At 45.4% G+C, this 27916-nt stretch overlaps 2 protein-coding genes, 1 non-coding gene and 1 pseudogene across 3 annotated transcripts; 1 reads left to right on the forward strand and 3 right to left on the reverse strand.

Annotated features, from left to right (window-relative positions):
* The first annotated feature begins 606 nt into the window (after positions 1 to 606).
* On the forward strand, positions 607 to 20763 carry NCR3LG1 (natural killer cell cytotoxicity receptor 3 ligand 1). The gene is made up of 5 exons (XM_044260909.1): positions 607 to 832; positions 3814 to 4161; positions 16536 to 16850; positions 18388 to 18476; positions 20388 to 20763. Exons 1-5 carry the CDS (start codon positions 757 to 759, stop codon positions 20475 to 20477), a joined length of 918 nt encoding a protein of 305 aa, XP_044116844.1. The 5' UTR covers positions 607 to 756; the 3' UTR covers positions 20478 to 20763.
* On the reverse strand, positions 2677 to 2808 carry LOC122914859. The gene has a single exon (XR_006385925.1). It is a non-coding gene; the product is annotated as a small nucleolar RNA SNORA72 (small nucleolar RNA).
* Positions 14835 to 15372, reverse strand: LOC122914637 (annotated as a pseudogene).
* A 3855-nt stretch (positions 20764 to 24618) lies between the features above and the next one.
* KCNJ11 (potassium inwardly rectifying channel subfamily J member 11) lies at positions 24619 to 26749 on the reverse strand. Its single transcript, XM_044260910.1, has one exon. The coding sequence runs from the start codon at positions 26037 to 26039 to the stop codon at positions 24867 to 24869; it is 1173 nt and encodes a 390-aa protein (XP_044116845.1). The 5' UTR covers positions 26040 to 26749; the 3' UTR covers positions 24619 to 24866.
* Between the last annotated feature and the right edge of the window lie 1167 nt (positions 26750 to 27916).

Below are 27916 nucleotides of genomic sequence, written 5' to 3' on the forward strand. Positions count from 1 at the left end.
GACTCTATCCGACCCCAGGATCAAGACCTGAGCTAAAGGCAGACATTTAACCAACTGAGCCACCCAGGCGTCTATCTACCTATATATGCATATATGCATATATGCATATATGTTGTTGGTTTTTTTTTTTTTTTTTTTTTAAGAGAGCTTGGCGTCCGCTCAGGATGAGGGGAGGGGCAGATGGAGTCTGAGACTCTCAGACCCCCGCTCAGCAGGGAACCTTGGGGGGCTAATCTCACCACCCTGAGATCGTGACCTAAGCCAAAATCAAGAATGGGAAGTTCAGCTGATTGAGCCACGTGCTGTACTCTGAGAGCAGAGACCCACTCCGCGGCGCTCTCCCTCATTCCGTTCACCAGCAATGACTGCCGTCCTCCGCCGCGCTTGGCTGGAGCGCTGCCTGGGCGTAAACCGCTGACAGCTCCCGGCCTCAGTTTACAAAGTGACCTAGGCCCAAGGCCCCAAGGCCTTCGCGAAGCTCCACTTTTGCCAGTCTCCGACGCCCCCAGGCCCCCGGCCCCATCGCCCCACCTCCCAGTCGCCCCGCCCTTTCTGCCTCTGCCAGCGCTCCCGCTCCCGGCACTTAGCGCGCAGGGGTGCGGCCGGGTGTCCTCCTGGTGTGAACGGGACTCATCCCGACTCACTTCTCCGACTACCACCGGGGACACGGAGGCCCGGAAGTCCGCTTCAGCCCTCAGGTGAACGCTCTGGCTCTCCCTACCGACTGTCGCTGGCCTGGGCCCGCGGGCGGTGGTCATGGCGCTCTGGTGGCTGCTTCTACTCGGGCCAGCGCCCCTCCTCCTGGTCCTGTTGAGCTGGCCACCCAGCGCTGGTAAGCCCGGGGCGCCGGAGGAGCGGGTGGTGGCGGGGGAGGGGTGATGGCTGCGTTCCTCTCCCGGGAGGAGCGGGTGGTGGCGGAGGAGGGGTGATGGCTGCGCTCCTCTCCCGGGAGGAGCGGGTGGTGGCGGGGGAGGGGTGATGGCTGCGTTCCTCTCCCGGGAGGAGCGGGTGGTGGCGGAGGAGGGGTGATGGCTGCGCTCCTCTCCCGGGAGGAGCGGGTGGTGGCGGGGGAGGGTGATGGCTGCGCTCCTCTCCCCGGCCGCTGCAGCCGGGGTCCCACCTGAAGGCCGCGGCCGCCCTTTACTCATTCAATTTTTAGTGACGGCTGCTGGGCCCCGAGGGGGCACCTGTAGGAGCCCCAGGCTGGGTACCTCCTCTGATTCGGGGCCCGGAATGCTCTGTACTTTTCTCAGCAGCTCTTTTGTCACTTTGGGGGCTGGCACGGAGAAGAAAAACGAGGTGAGGGTGGGTGCGGGGCGGGGCGGGGGGGGGAGTAAGGGAAGTACTTCCAGGTGCTCCTGAGGGAATATATCACTTTACCGAATGAAGGGAGTAGAGCACTTTACTGAAAGGAGCCTTCCCGAGAGTGTGAGGGAGTGTTTCACCCTCGTGGGGACATTCAAACGTCCTCTTGTACTTTTTGGTGGTGGTGGGGGGGCAATGATGGAGGTTTAATTATCGAACAGGAAACCAAAGGCAGAAAGGCACGTGAAGAGATGTTTAAAACTCACTGCTAGTCATAGAAGTAAAAACCGTAAGATATCACATGATATCTTAACAATGGGCGGGGCTGTGCCAAGTGGTGGTGGCTGGATGGGTGGGGATGTGGGCATTTAGGAGACCCTGGGGTATCCATCACTAGGGCTATGGATGAGCCAAAGGTGGATTCGCATATGAAGAGCTGGTCACTAACCTCAACCAATGGACTAGCTGTACACATATCAATGAGAGAGGGTTTGAAACAGTGCCAAGAGGAGAAGCATTAACATCTAACTTCATACTATTTTCATAAGTTTGAGAAACAAAACAAGGCAGTTTTTTTTTGTTATTGTTTTTTTAAAGAAAGACCCTATTGAAGGAGGTTTTTTTTGGGGGGGGGGTTGGTTTTAGGGGCACCTGGGTGGCTCAGTCAGGTAAGTGCCTGCCTTCCACTCAGGTCATGATCCTGGGGTCCTGGGATGGAGCTCTGTGGTGGTCTCGGGGAGCCTGCTTCTCCCTCTGCCTGCTGTTCCCCCTACTTGTGCTCACACACTCTCTCTCCCTTTCTCTTTCTGTCAAATAAATAAAATTTTTAAAAGATTTTATTTATTTGTCGAGAGAGAGAGCACAAGCAGGGTGAGTGGGAGGCAGAGGGAGAAGCAGGCTCCCCACTCATACCAGGATCCTGGCTGGGGTCATGACCTGAGCCACCCAGATGTTCCACAAAACAAGGCAGTTGTAAAGAGAACAACAACATGAAGGATTAAACATCTTGGAATGGTTGCTTGTTGGGATGGGGGGGGGGAGATGGAAATAAAAAAAAATAAATAGTATTTCTATACACTTGTAATGAGAAATCCAGGAATAAAATTAGAAAACAATTCTATTTATGAGGACATCAGAAAGAATAAAATACTTAGGTATAAGTTTAACAAAAGAATCATAACATTTTTACTCTGAAAACTATAAAGCTTTTTTTTTTTAGTTTTATAGTTCATTTAATGGCAACTGGTAATCATCAAATTAGCAATGGCTATCTTTAAAATTACTACACTAACTTTGCTGTCATTTCTCAAAGATGATCAGATACCTAGATTCACAGACATTCCCCACAAGATGCATCATAAATCAGACTCAGTCTGTCACCAGCTTTGATAAAATCAGGCCTAGGGAAAGTACTAAGTCTGGGGACACATGCATGATCTTAATATAGCAAATGCCTAGCTTGCTCTGATTATTACAAAATCAGGACAGTGAGAATATTCGACGTTGAAAATAATTTAAGAGGACCTAAATAAGTGAAATGGAAAAACATCCTGTCTGAAATCTTTTTATGTGACCCTAACAAAAACCTTAGACTGAGTGGCTTAAACAACAGAGATTTATTTTTCACAGTTCTGGAGGCTGAGAAATTCAAGATCTAGGTGCTGACTAATTGGTTCCTGGAGAGGGGGCCTCTTTTCTGGCTTCTGGAGGAATACCTTTTTACTGTGTCCTCTGGTGCTGAGAAAGAGATCTATCATGTCTCTAATAAGGACACTAATCCCATTCATGAGGGCTCGACCCTCATGATCTAATTACCTCTCAAAGGCCCTATCTCCAAATACTGTTGCACTGGACTTTAGGCCTCAACGTAGGAATTTTGGAGGGACACAAACATTCAGTCCATACAGTATCCTAAAAACAGATTCATGGATTAGAAGACAACACTGTTAAGATGACAGTACTCCCGGGGCGCCTGGGTGGCTCAGTGGGTTAAAGCCTCTGCCTTCCGCTCAGGTCATGATCCCCGGGTCCTAGGATTGAGCCCCACATCGTGCTGTCTGCTCTGCAGGGAGCCTGCTTCCTCCTCTCTCTCTCTCTCTGCCTGCCTCTCTGCCTACTTGTGATCTCTGTCTGTCAAATAAATAAATAAAAATCTTTAATTAAAAAAAAAAATGACAGTACTCCCCAAATTGACTTAAAGATTCAATGCGATTCCTATTAGAATCTCAGTAGACTTCTTTGTAGAAATTGATAAACTAATTCTAAAATTCCTATGAAATTGTAAGGGATACAGAATAACGAAAACAAACTTGAAAAAAGAAGAATAAAGCTGAAGGATCTTACATAGATTAATGTGGGGCTATGAACTAAGGAGCCTCTCCGAGACACCCTCTCTCCCACAAAAGAAGGAATTTGTTTCCAATTACGTGGCACCCGTTTGAGAGTACCACACTTATGACTTATGTTTTTTCAAAGGTCCCCCATAACAAAGTTCTCTTATTGTCACAGGTTTTCTGCAAGCGGAAATAGCAAGGGAGACTCAGACGGTACTCCTGAATGACAATGTCACTATTGTCTGCAAAGTCCAGAGTGACAGCCCCCTGAACATCACGCTTATGGGTGTCACCTGGTTTAGGAAGCATCATATGTCAACAACAGAAGTTACAGTGTTTCAGTATTTTGGAGGCAACCAAATGATAACACGACCTGGAGCCTCTGTGTCTCTATCGAAGTTGGAAAGAGGGGATGCCTCCCTGAAGCTGCCAGACATCCGGCTGGAGGAAGCAGGAGAGTACCGATGTGAGGTGGTGATGACCCCTAACAAAGCAGTGAAAACCATCCAGCTGGAGATTGTGGGTGAGTGGCTGGAGGCAAGGCCCTGAGGTTGCCATGGTGCTGAGGCTTGAGGTGGAGCTGTGGGCCAAACGGAGCAGAGGCTTGGAGCATGGACCAGTGAGTCAGACAGACATAGGTTTGAGTCCTGGGCTTCCACGGACAGCTGGACAACTTTGGGCAAGTTCTTAATCACATAGAACCTCCTTCTGAACAAATATAAGAATACCTATCTAGGAGATTTATTGTGGGGAAAAGTCTATGAAAAATGCAAGCAGCACAGCATAGTGCTTGGCCCATTGTAAATGCCCAGTGAAAGATAGCTATATATATATATTTTTTTAAAGATTTTATTTATTTATTTGACAGACAGAGACCACAAGTAGGCAGAGAGGCAGAGAGAGAGGGGGAAGCAGGCTCCCTGCTGAGCAGAGAGCCTGATGCAGGGCTTGATTCCAGGACCCTGCGATCATGACCTGAGCCGAAGGCAGAGGCTTAACCCACTGAGCCATCCAGGCGCCCCAAAGATAGCTATATTAATTATGATTTAATTCACTTAGTATGTGGACAGTACGTGTTCACTGAAGAGGTGTCTCTGAAAGGTAGCTGGGAAAGGAGAGAGATGCTGGAGTTTGGTTCCATAGATCTGTATCCTGTTTTAGCTTTGCTATTTCCGAATTGGGTGATTGGGCCAGCCATTTAACATTATGGGGTCTGAATTTTCCCCTGTACAAAATGGGTTGATAAATCATACCTGTCTCGGAACTTAGGTTTCCATTAAGTAATGTGTGAATAAATACATTACAAATACAGTGCCCAGCTGGGTAACGTTGTGAGGTGCGTGCCCAGTGAAGACTTGCAACAATAGCAACACTATCTTTCGAACACCCCTTTGAGCTTACTTTTCTTTATTATGATGGGTCTGATAATACGTAGATGAGCTTTGAGGGGCATAGTCATGTGCTAGAGTTGCCGTAACAAAATCAAGCCACTGGGTGTCTTAAATAACAGAAATTTATTTTCTCACAATTCTGCAGTCTAGTAGTCTGAGATCAGGGTATCAGTAAGGTTGTTGTTTCCCCCGAGGCCTTTTTGCTTGGCTTGTAGATAGGCATCTTCTCCCTGTGTCTTCACATATACTTTCCTCTGTGCATGTGTGTCCACTCTTTTCTTCTTATAAGGAGAACAGTCCTATTAGATTAAGGCCTAAGCTAATGTCCCCATTTTAACCTTAATTACCTTAAAAAAGACCCTATTTCCAAATGTAATCACATTCTGAGGGACAGCAGTTAGGAGTTCAGTATATGAATTTTAAGAAGCCACATTCAGCCTATAAAAAAGGGACAGTGTCTATGAGCCCCCCAATATTGTACTTCAGACTTTTAATATTTTATACATATTAATGTGGGTGATGGGGGTATTAAATTAGGATTAATTCCCTCTGCAGATGACAGAAAGCTTAAGATAGAAGTATTTTATTTTGTTAGATTTATTTATTTATTTGAGAGAAAACACATGTGTGCATGGGGTGGGAGGAGGGGCAGAGGGAGAGGGAGAGAGAGAATCTCAAGCAGACTCCCTGCTTAATGTGGAGCCTGACATGGGGCTCGAACTCAAGACTCTTGAGATTGTCACCTGAGCTGAAATCAGGAGTGGGATGCTTAACCAACTGAGCCACACAGGCACCCAAAATAAAAGTATTTTTTAAAAAATTAACAGACTTTAGGGGCACCTGGGTGGCTCAGTGGGTTAAGCCTCTGCCTTCGGCTCAGGTCACGATCCCAGGGTCCTGGAATCAAGCCCCGCATCAGGCTCACTGCTCAGCAGGGAGCCGGCTTCCCCCATCCCCACCCCTGCCTGCCTCTCTGCCTACTTGTGATCTCTGTCAAATAAATTAATTAAAACTTTAAAAAAATTAACAGACTTTAGATTTTAAGAATAGTTTTATTTATTTTTTCTTTTTAAGAGTTTATTTATTTATTTGTCAGAGAGAGAGAAGGCACAAGCAAGGGGAGTGGCAGGCAGAGGGAGAAGCAGGCTCCCACTGAGCAAGGAACCCAATGCGGGACTCAATTCCAGAACACTGGGATCATGACCTGATCCAAAGGCAGACGCTTAACTGACTGAACCACCCAGGCATCCCAGAATAGTTTTAGATTTACAGAAAAATTATACAGAGTTTTCATATTACTCCCATTTCTGCCCTAACTTCCCTTATTATTAACATCTTGCATTAGTATGGAATATTTGTTATAAATAATGAACCAATATTGATAATTATTGTTAATTACAGTTCATAATTTATTCAGGTTTCCTTAGTTTTTAATCTAGTCACCTCTTTTCTATTCCAAAATCCTATCCAGAATACCACATTGCGTTTAGTTTTCATGTGTCCTTAGGCTCCTCTTGACTGACAATTTCTCAGACTTTTCTTGTTTTTGACAACATTGACCTTCTGAGGAGTAGTGGTCAAGTATATCATCGGATGTCACTCTATTGGCATTTCTCTGCTGTTATTCTCATAATTCACAGGAGTTATGGTTTTGGAAGAGGAAGATCATAGAGGTAAAGTGCCATTTCCCTCCCATCCCATCTAATTGAACGATTTATGATTCTTGGTATTGACCTTAAATCATTTAGCTTAAGTAGTATTTGCCTGGTTTCTCCACCATAAAGGTACTTTTCTCTCCTTCCTTGTCCTGCTATACTCTTTGAAAGGAAGTCACTCTGTGCAGCCCACTCTACTCTAGCCCTTTAGGGTAGAGTAGCTACATAATTTATTTGGAATTCTTCTGCACAAGAGATTTATCTTCTCTTCCCCACTTATTAATCTATTTGATCATTTATTTATATCAGGATGGACTCAGGATAATAATTTTATATGTTGGGTTATAATTTAACACTATTTTGTTGCTCAAATTCTTCCATCTTTGGCCATTAGGAGTATTTTCAGTTGACTCTGTGTCTTTTTGACACCCTCTCATCATTGTGGGTTTTTTTTTTTTTTTTTTGCTTTAGGTACTTCCTTACTTTCTGGCACTACAAGATGCTCCATAGTTTTGCTTTTTCTAGAATGTGATATAATTGGAATTGGAATCATCCAATATGTAGCCTTTTCAGACTGGCCTCCTTCACTTAGTAATAGACATTTAAGGTCCCTTTGTGTCCCTGAGTAACTGGGTAGCTCAGTTAGTTAAGTGTCTGACTCTTGATTTCAGCTCAGATCATAATCTCAGGGTCCTGAGATTGAGCCCTGCATCAGGCCCTACATTCAGCAAGGATTCTGCTTGAGATTCTCTCTCTCCCTCTCCTTCTGCCCCTACCTTCCACTCAAACGTTCTCTCTTTCTCAAAATAAATAAATAAACCTTAATCAAAAAGATACCTCTGTGTCTCTTTTTTTTTGGTGGCTTGACAGCCACCAAAAAAATCTGCATCACTGTTGTAACATCAATGTTACTACATCACTGAGTAACATTCCATTGTATAGATATACCTAGTTCGTTTATCCATTCACCTATGGAAAAACATCTTGATTGCTTCCAATTTTTAGCAGTATGGAATAAAGCTGCCATAAACATACAGGTGTAGGTTTTGTGTTGACATTATTTTTCCTCTTAATTGGGTAAATACCTAGGAGTGTGATTGCTGGATCATATGTTAAGACTGTGTATAACTTGTAAGAAGCTGCCAGTTCTTCCAGAGTGACTATATCATTTTGCATCCCTACCAGCAACGAAAGAAAGTTCCATAGTTCTTATCCTTGTCAACATTTGGTATTGTTAATTTTTTATATTTTAGCCATTTTTTTTTTAAGATTTTATTTATTTGACAGAGAGATCACAAGCAGGCAGAGAGGCAGACAGAGAAAGAGGGAGAAGCAGGCTTACTGCTGAGCAGAGAGCCCGATGTGGGGCTCGATCCCAGGACCCTGAGATCATGACCTGAGCCGAAGGCAGTGACTTAACCCACTGAGCCACCCAGGCGCCCCTCTTTTTTTTTTTTTTTTTTTAAGATTTTTATTTATTTATTTGACAGAGAGAGAGAGATCACAAGTAGGCAGAGAGGCAAGCAGAGAGATTGGGGAAAGCAGGCTCCCCACCGAGCAGAGAGCCCGATGCAGGGCTTGATCCCAGGACCCTGAGATCATGACCTGAGCAAAGGCAGAGGCTTAACCCACTGAGCCACCCAGGTGCCCCTATATTTTAACCATTCTAATAGGTGTGTAGTGATATCTCATCTGTTGTTTTGATTTGCAGTTCCCTAGTGACATAGGCTGTGAGGATCTTTCCATTTGGTTTTTTGTTGTTGTTGTTATCTGTGTGTCTTCTTTTGAAAGATAATTGGTTTAGATCATTTATCCATTTTTCAGTTGTGTTCTTTGTTTTCTTATTGTTGAGTTTTAAGAGTCTAATGTATATTTTATCTTATTTTTTTGAGTCTTCTGTATATTTTAGATACAAGTTCTTTATCAGGTATGAGTTTTACAAATATTTCTTCCCAGTCTATGGCCTGTGTTTTCATTTTTCTGAACAGTGTATTTTGCAGAGCATAAGTTCTAAATTTCAATAAAGTCCAACTCACCAATTTTTTCTGTCATGGAGCCTGAATTTGGCATTGTATCTAAAAACTCATCATGAGGGGCAGCTGGGTGTCTCAGTCAGTTTAGCAACTGATTCTTAATCTCCATCTTCTCAGGTCTTGCTCTCAGAGTTCAAGCCCCATGTTGGGCTCCATGCTGGACATCAACCTATTTAAAATAAAAACATAAATAAATAAACAAATAAATAAATAAATAAAAGTTCATCATGTTTAGGTCTATGATCTATTTTGAGTCAATGTTTGTGAAAAGTGTAAGTTGTATGTCTAGATTCTGTGTTCAAACTTTACATATATGGATGTCCAGTTGTTCCAGCATATTTGTTGAAAATTGCCTTATCTGCAGTGAATTGCCTTTGCTCCTTTGTCAAAGATCAGTTGAATACATTTGTGTGGGTCAGTTTCTGGGCTCTCCATTCTGTTCCATTGGTCTATTTGTCTTTTACCACATTGTCTTGATTATTGTAGCTTTATAGTAAGTCCTTAAGTCAGATTGTGTTAGTTCTCCAATTTTGTTATTCTTTTTTTTTTTTTAAAGAATTTATTTATTTATTTGACAGAGAGAGATCACAAGTAGGCAGAGAGGCAGGCAGAGAGAGAGGAGGAAGCAGGCTCCCTGCTGAGCAGAGAGCCCGATGCGGGGCTCGATCCTAGGACCCTGGGATCAAGACCTGAGCCGAAGGCAGTGGCTTAACCCACTGAGCCACCCAGGCACCCCAATTTTGTTGTTCTTAACTATTGTGTTAGCTGTCCTAGGCCTTTTTTGCCTGTGTACATAAACTTGAGTTAGTCAATATCCACAAAACACTTTCTGGGCTTATGATTTCATTGAATCTATAGGTCAAAGTGGGAAAAATTGACATCTTAACAATATTTATTCTTCTTATCCATGAACAGAGACGATCTCTTCATTTATTTAGATCTTTGATTTCATTAACTGGAGTTTTGTAGCTTTCTGCATATAGATTCTGTGCCTATTTTGTTAGATTTAAACATAAGTATTTCCTTTTTTGTGGGGGAGTAGGGGCACCTAATGCAAATGGTATTGGGTTTTTAATTTGAAGTTCTAATTATTTATTGCTGGTATATTAGAAAGCAATTGACTTTTATATATTATCCTTGTGTCCTTGTAGCCTGTTGTAATCACTTACTAGTTATAGCATTTAATTTTTTTTTTTTCTGGTCAAGTCTTTGGGAGTTTTCTATATAAATCATGTGTCCAAGAACAAAGACAGTTTCATTTTTCTTTCTTAACCTATGTATATTTTATTTCTTTTTCTTGTCCTATTTTACTAGCTAGGATTTCCACATGGTACTGAATAGACTTGGTTAGAGGACATATCCTTGCTTTGGTCCTGTCTTTAGTTTCTCACCATTAAGTACAATGTTAGCTGTAGGTTTTCTGTAGATGCTCTTTTTCAAGTTGAGAAAATTCCCCTTGTTCCTATTTTGCTGAGAGTTTTTAACATGAGTGGGTGTTGGATTTTGCCAGTTGCTTTTTCCATGTAATTGATATGCTCATATAACTTTTCTTCTGTAGTCCATTGATGTCATGGATTATATTAATTGACTTCTGAATGATGAACCAGTCTCGAATACCTGGATTAAGTCCCTTTCAGTTGTAGAGTATAATTATTTTTATAGATTGTTAGATTCAATTTGCTAATATTTTGTTGAGGATTTTTGCATTCAGTGTAATGAGAGATATTGGTCTGTAGTTTTCCTTTTGTGTAAAGCCTTTATATCTGATTTTGGTATTAGTGTATTACTGGGGTCATAGAATGAGTTGGGCTGTGTTCCCTCTGCTTCTAGTTGCTAGATGAAATTGTAAAAAATTGGTATCATAATTAACTTAAATGATAGAATTCACCATTGGAACCATCTGGGCCTGGTGCTTTCTTTTTTTGAAGGTTATTAATTATTGATTCAGTTTCTTTAATAGATGCAGGCCTATTCAAATCATCTATTTTTTCTTTATTCATGATAGAGAGAGGGGCAGAGGCAGAAGGAGAAGCAAGATCCCTGCTGAGCAGGGAGCTCAATACGCAAGTGGATCCCTGGACCCCGGGATCACTCCCTGAGCTGAAGGCAGACGCTTAACCATCTGAGTGAACCACCTAGGCACCCCACCAACTTCCCTATTTTTTCTTGTGTGAATCTCGGTAATTTGTGTCTTTCAAGGAATTGGTCCATTATATTTAAGTTATCAAATATGTGGGTTCAATGTTGCTCATAATATTTCTTTGTTACTCTTTTTTTCATAGTATTAGTAGTGATCCCTCTTTCATTTATGATATTAGTAATTTTTGTCTTCTCTCTTTTTTCCTTAATTTACCCAGAAGCTTATCAATTTTAGTAATCATTTCAAAGCACCGGTTTTTGGTTTCATTTATTTTCTTCATTGGTTTCAACTTCACTGATTTCTTCTCTAATTTTTGTTATTTCATTTCTTCTGCTTGTTTTAAGCTTAAATGGCTCTTCCTCATCTAGCTTCTGAAGTTGAAGCTTATTAATTAAGATAGTTGACGTTATAGCTTTCCTCTTTAATAAAATTTGTATTCAATACTATACATTTCCTCTATTTCATTTCTTTTGTTGCACCCACAAATTTTCATGAGTGGTATTCTTTTTTTTTTTTTTTTTTTTTTAGATTTTTTAAATTTATTTGACAGACAGAGATCACAAGTAGGCAGAGAGGCAGGCAGAGAGAGAGGAGAAAGTAGGCTGTCTGTGGAGCAGACAGCCCGATGCGGGGCTCGATCCCAGGACCTTGGGATCACGACCTGAGCCAAAGGCAGAGGCTTTAACCCACTGAGCCACCCAGGTGCCCCCATGAGTGGTATTCTCATTTTAACTTCATTTAGTTCAAAACATTTTAAAATTTCTCTTAAGACTTTTTCTTTGACCCATATATTATTTAGAATAGAAGTGATTTATTCTCCAAGAAATTTGGAATTTTTCCAGTCATCCTTTTGATGAAGTTCTTGAACCTAGGTGAGGTTCAATGGGGTGAGGTTTGGAGCCGACGGCTAAGAAAGAATTCTTAGACGTCTTTGGTGCAAAAAGGTGGTTCATTAGAGCTTGGGGACAGGATCCTTGGGCAGACGGAGATGCTGCTGCGCTGGGCCTGTGAGGAGTGGCTGGTTATATACACAGGAGTTGGGTAGGTGAGGACAAACGGTTGTTCAGAAGGGCTATTGGGGTAAAGAAGACTGTCAAGATATTGAAGGCCTGGTTACTATCAAGCCAAGGCCACTTTCCCTCTAATGAGGCACTAACATAAAGACAATTGGGAGTCTCCTGGTGGAATGTTACATTCCTGCTATCAAGCGTCCTTATTAGTGAGATTTAGGTTTAGAAGAAATTTAACTTCATTTACTTTTCTTTCTACCTCAGCCTCCTTCAGTTTTTATGGAGGGGAGGGTGACATTAGGGCTTGAGGAATTGAGCTATGTGCCTTTGGAAATTGGGCTATTGATAAGGTAACTTCTTTGTTGTAAATCTCAAGGACATTTATAAACCAAGGGAGACTCCTGCCTTGCAGGATTGTAATCTCTGCAAGTTAACTATTTGTTTTCCTTCTAGGGTAGTCAGGGGTGCCTGAGGAATGTGACACATATTACTGAGGGGAGCAGGTGGAGAGGGGTGCAAGGTGCCAGCTTTTGCTTTGTCCTCAGCCAGCCTCCTGCTCCCTCACTTGCTTATCGATGTCTAGTTTAACTCTAATGTGGTCTGAGAACATATCCTGCCTGATTCCTATTCTTTGAAAACATTAAAGATGTGTTCTGTGAGCTAGAAGGCACTTCATCTTGGTGAATGTTCCATGTGAGCTTGGGAAGAATGTATATACTGCTGTTGGGTAGAGTATCCTGTTGATAATTTGATCCAGGTGATTGGTGGTAATGTTCCTTTCCACTATTTTCTTACTACTCTTCGGCCTGCTGGTCTTTCTGTTGACAAAAGATGAGTCTCAAAATCTCCAACTATAATTATGGACTTGTCTGTTTCTCCTTGTAGTTCTTTCAGGTTTTGCCTCATGTATTTTGACACTTTTTTTTTTTTTTTAAAGATTTTATTTATTTGAGTGAGTGAGAGAGAGAGAGAGAGAGCCAAGTGGAGGGGAGGGGAGGGGCAGAGGGAAACGGAGAAGCAGATGCCCTGCTGAGCAGATATTTGGGGTTTGATCCCTGGACCCTGGAATCATGACCTGAGCAGGAAGGCAGCCACTCAACTGACTGAGCCACCCAGGTGTCCAGTTCCTGCCACAGCACCCCCCTCCCCCATCTCTGTCTTGATATGTTTAGACCATTCATTTAAAGTGATTATGTAGGGTCGCCTGGGTGGCTCAGTGGGTTAAAGCCTCTGCCTTGGGCTCGGGTCATGATCCCAGAATCCTGGGATCGAGCCCCACATTGGGCTCTCTGCTCCGCGGGGAGCCTGCTTCCTCCTCTCTCTCTCTCTCTCTGCCTGCCTCTCTGCCTACTTGTGATCTCTGTCTGTCAAATAAATAAATAAAATCTTAAAAAAAAATAAAGTGATTATGTATATATGATGTGGTTTTGGAATATAGATGAGGTTCGATGGGTTGAGGTCTGGAGCCAGTGACCAGGAAAGAATTCTTGAGGCATCTTTGGTGTAAAATGGTGGTTTATTAAAGCATGGGGACAATACCTGTGGGCAGAAAGAGCTACTGCCGCAGGGTTGTGAGTAGCGGCTGATTATAAACCATGGGGTTGGGGGAGGTAAGGAAAAAGGGAGGTTTCAAGAAAGATCTTTCATATGTTAAAGAAAATTCACAGGATACCAGAGGCCTTGCCATTGTCAGGTTAAGATGGTTCTCCTAGCACACATAAACATGAAGATAGTTGGGAATTTGCCAGAGGAACATTACACTCTGCCCACTTCAGGTATCTCTCAATGGGCTGCAGATTATAAGGACATTTAGTTGTATGTACATTTCCTTCTGGAAGCTAGGTTATTGATAGAAATGCTTTGTTCTCAGGGAGTCTGGGTGGCTCAGTCAGTTAAGCATCTGCCTTTGACTCAGGTCATGATCTCAGGGTCCTGGGACCGAGCCTAGCATGGGGCTCTGCTCAGGAGGGGTCTGCTTCTCCCTGTTCGTCTGCCTCATGCTCTCTCACTATCTCTCAAATAAATAAATAAAACATTAAAAAAAAAAAAAAAAGGAAATGTTTTGCTCTTGTATTCCGCAAGACATTTGTAAACTGCAGGAGACTCATGACTTGCAGGATTGTGATCTCTATTTTTAGTTTTTCCTTCCCTTAACATTGGGGCAGCCAGAAGTGCCTGAGGAATGTGACACATACCCCATGAAGGGAGGATTGTGGGGTGTCAGCTTCTGCTTTGTCCTCAGGTTGCTTTCTGTTCCCTCATCATACAGTTAGATTGTAAGGACCTATTTAGCCAGAGGCTTCCATCCAGGTTAAACAATAACCTTGTTGTTTAACCCTTAAACTGTCCCTGCTCCCCTTCCCCCAGGGGACTTACTTAAAAACAAGTCCCAGAAACCAGCCCCAGGTAACAAAGCCCAGATACAAGGGTGGGTCAGGCCAGGTGGAGACATCCGATCAGTGGGGTGTTGTATACTGTCTCCCCAGCTACCAAGGAGTATGGGCCCCACACTTTGGGAGCCTTTGGGGCTCAACCAAGGTGATTGGCTAGGTCAAATGTCTACTATAGGGTAAATTGTAATTCAATTAGGCACCTAGCATCACTGTGCATCTTTCTCTGTGTATTACAATTTTATTGGCCACCTGTGCACGGCCAGGCCCAACCGCATGGCCTTTGCCCTTAAAAGATAGTCTGTGAAATGGAGAAAGTTCATCCTCTCTTGTAAGAGGCACAGCCCCGAACGTTCGGTCTTATTCTTGATGCTTGGTGTGGAATAAAGCTTTGCTTGACCTTCTCTTTATATCAGTCTCACTCCTTTAATCAAGGACCCATTTTTGGGGGGACCTATCAGGATTAGTATGTACCATTCTACTCGGTGTACTTGTTCTTTGCTTCTTTTCTTTTTGTCTCTCCCTTCTTTTTTTTTTTTTATTAAAAAATATGTTTATTGATGATAAAACATATAATTTACTGCTGGTACTTGATGTTACAAACTTTGGGTCTTTGAGATATGCAGGATCCTTGTCTGTACCTGGCATAAACCCCATTATCTGAGCTCTCTTAATTGCTTTTGTGATTTCTTTCTGCTTTCTTTCACAGACCTATGTGCCTTCCATAAATGCATCCAGTAAATGCAGAAATAAACTGGGACAAAAACTGTATATTCTTATACTCTACACATTTTCCACACAAGATGCATTTTTAAGAGGCTCCTTGTAAGGATTTCCCATCAGAACTGGCAGGTCCTCATTACTGGCAACCTATTTTCTTAAGAGTTTCTCTCTTTAAACAGAGTGTGCCTTGCAGCCCTCTCAGTTTTCATCTAATAAATATTATCACGTTGCTGTGGTGACAAAGGGTTGCAGAAAAGAAGCAGTAAATCTTACCATTAAATCTCCATCTTGAATTTGAGCTCCGAGCCCCTAGGCTGTGACCTTCAGAAGCTTTTGTAGGTGAGACCAGAAGGCTAGAGCAGGCTCGAGTTGGCTGATCATCCTTTACCCATCTTAGAAGGCTCTGGCAAAGTCTTTTCTCTTGAGCATCCTTTATGTGGTTAATGCACTGGGTATATTTTTAGTTACTTTTCCTCTCCCCTGAAAATAGGATGAATCTTCTCTGTGATGAATCTTCTCTGTGAGAACCAGTGTGGGTTTCCTGGCAGTAAAATGCATGAAAGTGTGGTGATCCCCGTGAGACTGGGTCCACAGCGATCAGTCCATCCTCATCCTTTAGCAGTTGGTGAGAGTCACTGCTTATGTGCCTCTACTGGTTTATGGCTCTGGCATCTGCTCAAGGTGACACGATTTTGGTTGTGATTCTCTCGGTGTGTCTGTCTTTAGCTTTTGGGGTGCCCTGTCACCTTCATTCTCTCATAGATCTAAGAAAACTTGTTGGTTTATCATTTGTTCAGCTCACCTCTTTTCTTGTTATGGCTTTCAGGGTCTTTACATGTCAGAAGGAAAACCAGAAGTCAACAATGGCTTTTCAAAAAAGGTAGTTTATTGTCTTTTACACAAGTGTAGCTAACACAAGGCGGCTATGGCAGTTCTGTGACTATAGGTGACCTAGGATCCTTTTATCTTATTACTTTGCTATTCTCCACACGTAGCTGCCACCTTATGTTTGGAAGTGGCTTTTCCTTCTCTAGCCATCAAGCACTATTCCCAGCCATTCTGCAGGAAAGAGGAAGGGGGAGAGGAGAGTAGGGCACAGTCCTTTTCTTTAAGGTGTCCTTGTTATTTAAGGATACTTCCTGGAAGTTGCTATCATCATTTCTGATTATCTCTAAATGACGAGGCCCTAAGTTCACATGCCTATGCGGAGGCTGAGACATGTAGCTTTAACTGGGGTATGTCATGGAAGAACGGAAATTGGTTGTTAGCAGTCTCTACCACAATGGTGTTCCGGGGCTTTCCTCAGATTCTCAAAGGTGTCTATGTATGATACAAAGTAGCTTAAGAAACTCTGCTCTATAACATTGCTATGAGAATAGGGGACACAGCATATCAGCTGACAGTGAAACCAACATATCCAGAATATTTAGCCTAAGCAGAATCCCATTCAGTATGCTCACCTTTCCTGAAGGCTTGCTTGCTGTGGGTCAGGCATTAGGCTGAAAACAAACTAGTCCCTACTTGCCCTTGAAACATGACTTCTCTCTCTTGGCAGCTTACCCAGTCCTCCGCTTGTTTCCAGAGCAAGCCATCATGAAAGAAAATGAAGAACAACTTGTTTCGTGTATGGCAAGTAGGTTCTACCCCTTGAACATTACCATTACGTGGAAAAAGTGGACCCAGAAGGATCCCCAGTATGTGGAGGTTTCTGAGGGCGTCTTCACTAATTATACCACCGACAATAAGAATGTCACTAGCTTCTTGAGGCTGAAGCCCTCTTTGGAAGACAATATGACTATCTACCAGTGTGTGATATGGCATAAATCCTTGCCTACCTACCAGAGGCTCAACTTCACCTTGACTGTGAAAGGTAAGAAGCCTCCTGAACATTTCTCCTGCTCTTTACCTTGAGGTCGGATAACATAAATTTTTGTTCCCAGGCAGTCTTGGGGAACACAGGGGACAGTGGGAAAGATAGAAAGCTTGGTCTGGCATAACTTAGCCCCAGAGTCAACAGTCCGGACTAGGTCTTTAATGCAGGGCAGATGGTCTGGTTGATGGAGAGTGGTGACAATAGTCCTCAGATGGAAACAGGCCTCCTTTCAGTTCATGGCAATTTAAGTGATCTGGGTGGTCTATATGGCGTGGAGTGTGAAACTTGCTAGCGACAAGGAGGGAGGGGACAGGATCCTATCCATGTCTGAAGATAACAGTTTATCAGGGGCCAGGGACTCTGTCCTGCCAGCAAGTCTTCTGCTCAGGCCCCCAGATCACTGCAAACTGGTGGCTGGTAGAGGCTAAACCTGTAGTTCTGTCTTATGGGTTGTGCCCAAGATGGGGAGCCATAGTAGGATGGTCCTGCAGATGCCCAGGACTTTCCCCAAGGACATGGGATCCTAAGCTCAAGATCTACAGGTCACTATAGAATCCCTCCTGCTGGTGGGATGAGGTCCATGGAGCCTATATCTTGGCTTCCAAGGTCATGGGTATGATCCTGGGTGGGTATGACCCTGCTGGTCTATTGCATCTGCCTGGAGCTAAGAGGGGTGAAGAAGGCAGGGTCTGACCAGGCTTCTGGGGGATGTAGTCTGGGTATCCAGGATGGTCCTAGAGGGAGGGAGGAATTGTTTTTAGAAGTAAGGGCTAAAAATGTGTGTGGGTAGTTGTGTGTGTATGAAGAAATGTGTGCAGAGTATGTGTGGGGCATGGGGAGTATGAAATTGAAATATGCTTTGCGTGTATGGTATGAGGGGGTTTCCTGCATTATATGTATGTTTTAGTCCATTCAGGCTGCTGTAACAATTTGCCACAGATTGGGTGGCTTAAAAACAGAACTTTATCTTTCACAGTTCCGGAGGCTGAAATGAAAGTTTGTGGTCGTTGTGCCAGCATGGTTGGGTGAGGACCCTCTTCTGGGATGCAGACTTCTTATTGTATGCTCACATGGTGGAAGGAATGAGGGATCTCTCTGGGGGCTCTAGTATAAGGGCACTAAATACATTCACAAGGGCTCAACGCTCCTGACCTAAGCACCTCCCCCAACCCTGTCTCCTAATACCATCACACTGGGCACTAGGATTTCAGTGTATGAATTTTGAGGGACACGCATATCCACTGTATTGCTGCAAGATGGTGTAATAGTTTGGAAGCTTTACACGTCGCATGGCATGTGTGAGTGGTATGTGATGTTTGATATTCCAGCATCTTCTGGCAAGTGCTGAACACGCTGTTTGATGTTGAGGTATGTGTGATAGGAATGGAGGGTGCCAAGGAGGGTGACATGTGGCAGAGGGTCACAGGAACCAGGAAAATGACATACAACCACAAATCCTAGCAGTGGTTGTATGGCTTCTGGCTCTGGCCAGGAGGTTATTTCCTTAATGTTATTTTCCTCTTTCTCTCTGCAGAATCTGAGAAGACAGCTTTTACTCTGAAGTACGTTTTACCCCCCTGTTTTGGAATAGCCTTCATAATTCTGATTTTATTGTGTAAATGTGTAAGTAGTTCCAAAGTAAAATTTAGCCCTGTGTTTTGGAGTTGGCTTTGGGAGTTCAGAGATTATTGGCAGGGGACCCGTCGAGGAGTTCTTAGGATTGATATGGGGGTATTCTAAGTGTGGTGAGTGTTTGTGGTGGGTGGCTTTCTCTTTCTTTCTTTCTGTTTTTTAAAGATCTTATTTATTGGAGAGAGAACACAAGCAGGGGGAGAAGCAGATTCCGTGCTGAGCAGAGAGCCCGATGTGGGGCTCAATCCCAGGTCCCTGAGATCCTGACTCAAGCCAAAGGCAGATGTTTAACAGACTAAGCCACCCAAGTGCCCAGTGTGTGGCTTTTCCTTTTCTGATCTCCATGTGGTGGTTTATGACTCTGGGGAGATCCAGCATAAATCCCCTCTGCGTCTTCCTTATATACCTGTTTCACTGTGTCTCAGACATGACCTTATCGGTTCAGACCAGATTTTTGAACCATATATGGGCTGCTCTGCTGTTCCCACATGCAGATACTGTGGCTCAGATGTATGAAATCCTTCTGCCAGGTGCTTGTATTTTGTCAATAGCTCAATAGGGTAACTTATCACCAGATTTCCTTGGTTTAACCAGGGATTTCTAACCCTCCCTAAGTGTTTCCAAACTAAAACACGTTTTCAAACATGTTTATCCCTCACTATTTCCCAAATAGCAAACAACACAACTCAAACTGTAGAGGCCTGAGAGACGAGTGTAAGCATGTTGGTTAAAATTGTTTTACCTAACAAAACTGCCCTCAGTTATTATGGACCTGCCAAGGCAGAACCTGTGCAGTAGCTAATGCATCTCATGATAAATGCCTTAGGAAAATGACAATAATCGGTTAATTAAGAAAAAGGCTATTTGTTTATTTAAAAGTTCACCAGCCAATTCATGGGATTTATTCTTCTGATGGGACCTAGGCCAATGAGACAACTAGATAAAATGTTTTTCAAGTGTTCTTGTGATACTTGTGAAGGTTCTATTTCTTGCCTTCCCCTGGCTTCTGATAATCCAGTGGCTATCATGATAACCTCATATTTGGCAGTGATATTTTTTTGAAAAAGAGACTCAAGCCATTGTGATTAGCCTGGATTCTGTGGTGGTTTGCAGTCTTGGCTCTAAGCCTTCACCCTTACTCACATCCATGTCCTTTGCTCGGTAATTCTGTAGTGTCCTCCAGTGATGTCCTCCTGAACTTGGGGCTCAACCCTGTGGCTTGCTTTGGTCCGCAGAATGAGGCCAATGTGAAAGAGTGCCAGTTCTAAATCTAGGTCTCAAGAGAACTTCTGTTCTTCCACTTGCTTTCTTTGGTGCTTCTGATAGTAATAAGAGGAGAATGCATCCAAGTTCTGTCTATTGGGGGCCGAGTGACACCAGCACTAGTTGTGCTTGGAGAGGCCAGTCTAGATCACATGATGGCCCATAACTCCCACTCAGCAGAGCCAACTCACATTGCATGAGAAATACTTCTTTTTCTTTTTCAAAGCCACACTGTGTTTTAGGTCGGGTTTTACACAGCAAAATCTAACTGATACAGTTCCTCAGGCAGTTGAGTTTTGACTAGAAAGTGTGGTTGCTCTGGAAATGTGCTGCTGAGACCCTTTAGAGAGAGAGCCTGCTCTGGTGCATACCCAGCCAGCATGCTCCAGCTGTGGCCTGTCAGGGACCTGCCTCAGTATTGGAGCCAAGGCCATGCTTTCCCTGGGAAGCCCCAGAAAAGAGCTAAGAAATGCAGGTGTCTTTGTAGCTTTCCTGAGACTTTCTCATACTTACACTGGAGTCTGGGACTCTTGCTACCCAGTCCTTCCTTCTTCCTCCCTTTATAGATATTACACCTGTATCGTGGTCTAAAGGCTTTGCCTGCATACTCAGGTGCCCTCTCTCCTTTATCTTTTACAGGCGCTACGCCGAAGATATCCCTTATTCTCCGTCTTGAAAGCTTGTTCTCAGAACACTCAAATTGACACAAGAAGGACTGAAGAACTATAATGAGGTGCTTTCATTATGATGTATTTGTGGCTTATTCCAATGGCGGAACCACTGGAAGAACATTGGAAATTCTTACACAGAAATAGCAGTAACAACAAGGTTTCTCAGTGAATGCATCTGTAACCGAAATTACTTTTCCCAATGCCTTAGGTAACTTGCTCAGGAACAGACTGTTCAAGCTGCTTTCTTGGTGGCCTCCTGCCAATCAGCTTATCCAAGAAAAAGAAAGCAGTGCTTTCCAAAGAAGACATACAGACGGCCAACAGACACATGAAAAGGTGCTCAATATCACCACTCATCAGGGAAATCAAAACCACAATTAGCTACTACCTCACACCTGTTAGAATAGCTTGTATCAAAAAGACAGGAAACAACAGGTGTTGGCAAGGATGTGGAGAAAAAGGAGCCCTAGTGCACTATATTGATTGGAATGTAAATTGCTGGTAGCTACTATGGAAAACAGAATGGAAGTTCCTCAAGAAATTAAAAGTAGAACTACCATGTGATCCAGTAATTCGATTTTTGGGTATTTACCTGAAAAAAATGAAAACACTAACTCTAAAAGATATATACACCCCTATGTTCACTGAAACATTATTTATAATAACCGAGATATGGAAACAAGTGTTACTGATGGATGAATGGATAAAGAAAATGTGAGATATATATATGTGAGATATATATATACACACACACATATATAAAATGAAGTTTTATTCATCCATAAAAAAAGAATGAAACCTTGTCATTTGGACCAATATGGATGGAATACTAAATTAAATAAGTCAGACAGAGAAAGACAAATACCATATGATCTCACATATGTTGAGATCAAAACAAAACCAAAAACCCAAGCTCACAGATAACAGAGAGCACAAGGGTGGGTGCCAGGAATGGAGTGGGGTGGATGAAATGGGTGAAGGTGGTCAAAAGGTGCAAACTTCTGGTCATAAATTGTGGGGATGTAACGTACACCATGGTGCCTATAGTTAATAGTACTGTAATGCATATTTGAAAGTTACTAAGAGTAAATCTTTAAAAAGTTTGGAAAAACTTTTTGAGAAGAAAATATTTTTATAACTATGTATAGTGACAGATGTTAACTAGACTTATCATGGTGATATTTTGGAATATATACAACTACTGGATCATGTTATACACCTGAAACTGATCTACTGTATGTCAATTATACTCCTTCCTCCAAAGTTACACTTACTATTTCTAGACTGTGAACTGTTTCCTTTCACATTCTACTTCTTAATTTAATGAGATCCACCTATTCATGCTAATAGAATAATAAATGTATGGGGCACCTGGGTGGCTCAGTGGGTTAAAGCCTCTGCCTTCGGCTCAGGTCATGATCCCAGGGTCCTGGGATCAAGCCCCGCATTGGGCTCTCTGCTCAGCAGGGAGCCTGCTTCCTCCTCTCTCTCTGCCTGCTTCTCTGCCTACTTTAAAATCTAAAAAAAAAAAAAAAATCATATCTCTGAGTTATTTTTCGAGTTATTCATTCTCATGGCTAGTGAAGAGTAGAGCTTGGATTTTTGATCCATACTGCCAGTGAAGATCCAGGGTGGGGTTGGGGTGTGAAAGATAAGCTGGATCCTTCCGTCTAGAGGATAGGCTCACTCTATTCTGTTCTTGTCTGTTCTTAGGGGACAGTTCTGTTGGTTGGCGTGTTTGATCATTTCCTCATTTTCTGTAACTGAACCAAGGTGGGTGATGCTATTCCTAATTGGATCTGTGCACGGGCACCTCATTCAGGACAGAGGTTGACAAGGCTGTGGGGAGTCTCAGGCCAGATGTTAGTCATGGGTAAGGTACAGTGTGGTTCTGAATGTAGTTATCAGGGAATATGCAGTTGTATTTCAGGATCTTTGTGGGGCAGAGAAGCCCTGTTCACAGCTTTACTGAAAGTCAAAGAAATGACCCTAAACGCAGCTTTTAGGTCACTCAGGAGGGTGTGGGGGGCCACATTCATGGGCTTAACTAACATTGAAGACTCTTGGCTTCCAGGGCTGACTGACTAGAGGTAGAAATCCCCATCGCTGAGCTCCTGCCTGAGGGTGATTTAGAGTGGCCTCTAGTGGCGGTACTGGGGATTGCGACATCGGTTCAGTTGGTGCCTATTTCAGGGCTGTATCATTAGAGGAGCCAATGAAACTCAGGAAGTAGAGATCTGGAAGGAAGAACAGGGTAATAGTTAGGACTGTGGAACAAAAGAGGCAGCCCAAAGCATTCCACAGTCATTGAAACAGAGGGATCAAAAATAATGACACCCTTTGGAAAAAGTAGCAAGGCAGTTGAGATTTTAAAAGAAAGTATAATAGTCTTATAGATTATAATAGAGTAATAAAGTAATATAAGGGAAAAATAAAGTTATATGGGAAAATGACAAATGGGATCTTTGTATAGGGAGATAAAACATCAGATGTAAAATGCAGGGGATTGTAGAATGGACATTAATGAGTGAAAGGGAATCTATGATGTAGAAGAAAAAAGCGCATTAAGGAGTTATTAGGCACAGAAATGAGTGTGCTGGTTAGACCTTTTGAGACCTGAGGAGGCACAAAAGAGGCAGAACTATGGCATGATTTTCATTCTGCTTCCAAGGTGTATGGGAGATCAAGGACATAGTAGGAATTTGACAACAAATGAAAATCTCAATCAGAACTGTATTGCATTGGGCGCCTGGGTGGCGCTCAGTGGATTAAGCTGCTGCCTTCGGCTCAGGTCATGATCTCAGGGTCCTGGGATTGAGTCCTGCATCGGGCTCTCTACTCTGCAGGGAGCCTGCTTCCTCCTCTCCCTCTCTCTGCCTGCCTGTCTGCCTGCTTGTGATCTCTGTCAAATAAATAAATAAAATCTTAAAAAAAAAAAAGAACTGTATTGCATTTATTTCTCTTGGGAGTAACTTCCCTTCCCCAGCAATGATGGTGTCATGAGAAAAACTGGACTTGATCAAATGACGTAAAGAAGAATACACAGAGGCAGGGCTACCTGGTCTGTTGTGCTTCACCTTGAGTGCCGACGGTCTGGGGATGAGGAGTTTGGGACTTTGTGCTGCAAGGAATGGTACTTTCATGAAGTAGAGGCACGTGACTCATGAAAGCTAAGGAAGGCTTTGTGTGCTGTTGATCCGTACTCCTGTACATTATTGCTTCTCCCAATGAAGGACATAAATTACATAGGTGCCTAGTACTTTTATCACCTGTTCCACTCATTTGTATCAGTACCTGGAAGGACACAAGTTCAAGGGAAAGGCAGAAGTTCGCACTCCTTGCACCCAAGCTGGCCAGTCTAGGCACTCTGCCTTTCATACCAATCCAGAGTGGGGCTTTCCCAGAGTAGAAACAGGGGAGCGTGGAGGTAACACCTTCTTCCCTTTCCATGAAGGTATATATGATGCCCCAGGCAGGTGGACATGGCAAAGAGGATGCCAATAAGTGCAACAAATCCACTCTCTGGAAACCAATTGACTTTAACCCCATCACTCTGCCTTTTCCCAGCTCCTTTCAAGCTGGAACAGATCTGTTGTGCTTTAGACCTGCCCTTATTTGGGGTAAACATAACTTTGACATGCAGAATTTGTGTCTTCACACAACATAGGGTGTCTGATACCCGAAACTGGGGAGACCTCAGAGGTGAGCTCAGAGAGCTGTGGGGAAGCAGGGGCTACTCTACTCCTCACCACCCCTAGGGAAGGATGTTGGGGAGGATCTCAAGTTTAGGATGGAGCTGGAAGGATGCCACCTGGGGAGAGAAAGTGGGTCTTATAGAAACTGGGGGTATCCTCTCCAGCAGAAAGTCTGTCAGGTCCCGGTGTCAGTCCTGGGCAGGTTTCCAGCATGGCTAGTGGGCTAGTTTTTCCAGACCAAGAATTCAGTTTCACTCTAGGACTATGGTAGCTTGGCTTCCCTTCCCTTTTGAGCTTAGCAGCTCCCTCCATGCCTGGAACTTTCCAGTTCCTCCCCGAGCTAAACCTTAAAGCTAGGAGGTCTCTCTTAGGGGTGGAAAGACTGGGATCAGTGACTGATTTTCTGATCCAGTAGCCAGCAGGTGGCTACTGTGGCCAGCAGGTGGCGCTGAGCCCTCAATTCTCTGGGTTCACGGTCACCAGCCATTTACGGCGGGAGGTGGGCCAGTCCTGAGCTGGGGAGGAGCAGAGACAAAAATAACCCAGCACAGGCTTCCTCTGAGGCCAGAAATAGAGTAGTGACAAGTGCCTTGTAACACCATGGGCTAATGGCAGGGGGGAGGCTGAGCTGAAGAGGGCCCAGCCTCACACCAGGACCTGGCCTGGCAAGGGGTCCACACCACGCCCACCCTACATACCATACACACGGCCTCTGTGCACACAAGCAGTGTGGGGGCCTTAGCGACCAGGGCTCAGGACAGGGAATCCGGAGAGATGCTGAACTTGGGTTTGGTCTTGGCCACAGCCACGCTGCGCTTGCGCAGGGGGCCACGGGAGGAGGCGAGGGTCAGGGCATCCAGCAGACTGCGGTCCTCATCAAGCTGGCGGGCCGTGCAGAGCGGCGTGGGCACTTTGATGGTGTTGCCAAATTTGGAATAGTCCACGGAGTAGCGGCCATCCTCCTCGGCCACGATGGGTACAAAGCGCTGGCCCCAGAGGATCTCGTCAGCCAAGTAGGAGGTGCGGGCCTGGGTGGTGATGCCTGTGGTCTCCACCACACCTTCCAAAATAACAATGATCTCAAGGTCTTGGTGATGGTGCAGGTCAGTGGGCGCCAGGTCGTAGAGTGGGCTGTTGGCGTCAATGACATGGTAGATGATGAGAGGAGCCACGAGGAAGATGCTGTTGCCACCCACACCGTTCTCCATGGGGATGTCCACCTGGTGGAGGGGCACCACTTCGCCCTCGGGGCTTGTGGTCTTGCGCACCACCTGCATGTGGATGGTGGCACTGATGATCATGCTCTTGCGGAGGTCACCCACACGCAGCATGAAGCAGAGGCGGCCGTGGCGCACCGCAATGACAGCGTGCTTGCTGAAGATGAGGGTCTCGGCCCGCCGATGGGCCTGGGCCGTCTTCATGAAGATGCAGCCCAGCATGATGGCATTGATCATGAGCCCCACGATGTTCTGCACAATGAGGATCAAGATGGCCAGCGGGCACTCCTCGGTCACCATGCGCCCGCCAAAACCAATGGTCACCTGGACCTCAATGGAGAAAAGGAAGGCAGAGGAAAAAGAGTGGATGCTGGTGACACAGGGCACAACGGTGCCCTCGTCAGGGGCCAGGTCACCGTGAGCGAAGGCAATGAGCCACCAGACCATGGCAAAGAGCAGCCAGCTGCACAGGAAGGACATGGTAAAGATAAGCAGCGTGTGTGGCCACTTGAGGTCCACCAGCGTGGTGAATACGTCCTGCAGGAATCGGCCCTGCTCTCGGATGTTCTTGTGGGCTACGTTGCAATTGCCGTTCTTAGATACGAAGCGGGCCCTCCGCTGTCGGGCTCGGTACCGGGGCTCCGCGGGGTCCTCTGCTAGCCGCGTCAGCACATACTCCTCAGGGATGATGCCTTTTCGGGACAGCATGGCTCCAGCAACCACCGAGGAGAGGCTTCCCCCATGGGGGGCGCTCCCCTGACCAAGCCTTGGGCCTCACGGTGGGGTTTCCTCCGCGGGGAGCCCTTACACTGCGGGACCACCCTCAGTCTGTGCTGGCCTCACTTCTCAGGTGCTGCCTCAACCAGACTCCTCCTCACCTCCGACTGGCCTCTGCCTCTTTAAACCAGCCTCACACCTCGCCCGCCTGCCCACTGCCTAGTGAGCCTCCTACCCGGCCTGGGCCTGCTTCCCACCTCGCCTGAATCTCAGCTCAACTCTCTCCCACCGCGGACTTTCCCTGGGCCTCCCGCCGAGGCTCCTTCTCCCCACCTGGGTTTCCTTCTCAACCCACCTCCTCTACCTTGGAACTTAGCACCTCTGGATCTTCCCAACTCGCCAGACCTCACACAACCCCCACCATTTCTCCTGCCTCACTCACTTCTGCTCCCGGGCCCCCTTCCAAGCTCCAGCTTCATATTCTGACGACCCTCGGTCTCGCCTCCAGGTATGCCCCCTTTTCCATCCCACCCTCCGCAGCGCCCCCGCGGCCGGTCGGATCCCCCTCCAGCTCTGTCCTTTCTGTCTCCTTGGGATCCTGCGCCCTCCAGAGTCACCACTCCACCCGACTCCACTCCAGATCCCCTCGCCCACAGCGCAACCTGGCCGGGCTCACTCACGGTCGCGGCCTCTCGGCTCCTCGCCGGCCCACGCAAGTCGGCGCCGCGCCCCTGCCCGGCGCTCCGCTCCGTCCTGCCCCGCCCGCTCGTCGCCGCAGCACCTGCTCCTGCTCCTCAAGCCGCAACCGTGGCCTCCCCGCCCCCACTGCTGCCCGGGCTTCCCAGAGGGTCGTCCTTTCGTTCGTGCGTCCGTCCGCCTGTCTGTCCGTTGGTCCGCAGAGACCGACCTGTACTAGGTGGGGGCAGAAGATTGAGGGCGGGGGCGCCGGAGGAATGGAATGGGGGACCGGAGCCGCCAGGGGGAGCCCGACCTATTCCTGAGCTGGAGGAGGGGCGGGCACGGGCTCAAGCCCCGCCCCTTGTCATTCACACCCACCTCCACGCCCCGCCTTCCTGTTACAGATTCTGTGTGGCCGGGAGGGTTTGCCCAATCAGAGGGACAAAAAGAGGTTCCTCCTGCCCACGCGGGGACAGGGAGGGGCGCCGCGACCCGCCCTTTCAGTCTGAGGACTGCAGCCTCAGTTGGCTTGCCTTTCCTCCTCCAATTTCGCATTCTCAGGGGGGCCAGTATGCACCTCTCGTGCAGCACTGGGCTTTGCAGGTTCCCAGCGAGGGGAGGCTCTGAGGAGCTGCGTCACCAAACCGGTGACAGCAAGAGGTTAGGTGGCCCAAAGATTCCTCAACTGACTGCTTCTTCTCTTTGGGGATGTTCTTAATCTCTTCTGAGTTGTAGATCTTTTGAGAATTTGATGAAAGCCACGGACTCCCTCCCCAGAAAATAATGGATCTTAACTAGCCACTGTCGGAACACAGATTCGCAAAAGCCCAGAAGTCTGGGTGGTTGCATCTTCTTAATCATTCCACAACTACGCCCCTGTATTTTAAAGAGAGTTTGAGCTACGGACACTTGCTTTACACCCCCTTACACCTGCCGCCTGGTCTCTTAAACCTTAGGTAATGGGAGGAACGTGGGCCTGAGGGGCTGTATTAGGGTTGGCTTGGGAACTGGGGGACTCGAGCACTTGACCTGAACATGAGTGGTGCTTCTACTGCAGGCATCAGTCTAGGGTTGCCCTGTGGCTTGGGCCCCAGTTCTCAGCTAAGAGAGAAAACCTGCTGGGTCTCTGTTGTTGGGACAGTAATGGCCCCATCCCCCCTCTGAGGCTCAGATATTTATGTAGCCCTGAC

This window comes from Neovison vison, chromosome 7 (genome assembly GCF_020171115.1).
Source record: "Neovison vison isolate M4711 chromosome 7, ASM_NN_V1, whole genome shotgun sequence".
Classification (NCBI taxonomy): domain Eukaryota; kingdom Metazoa; phylum Chordata; class Mammalia; order Carnivora; family Mustelidae; genus Neogale; species Neogale vison.

What these genes read in the sequence shown, in the direction of transcription:
- NCR3LG1 (XM_044260909.1), top strand. Translation starts at nt 757, where the DNA reads ATGGCGCTCTGGTGGCTGCTTCTACTCGGGCCAGCGCCCCTCCTCCTG. An exon ending in CTTCACCTTGACTGTGAAAG is followed by an intron (nt 16,851 to 18,387) that starts GTAAGAAGCCTC and finishes TTCTCTCTGCAG; the next exon opens with AATCTGAGAAGACAGCTTTT. An exon ending in TGATTTTATTGTGTAAATGT is followed by an intron (nt 18,477 to 20,387) that starts GTAAGTAGTTCC and finishes TATCTTTTACAG; the next exon opens with GCGCTACGCCGAAGATATCC.
- KCNJ11 (XM_044260910.1), bottom strand. Translation starts at nt 26,039, where the DNA reads ATGCTGTCCCGAAAAGGCATCATCCCTGAGGAGTATGTGCTGACGCGG.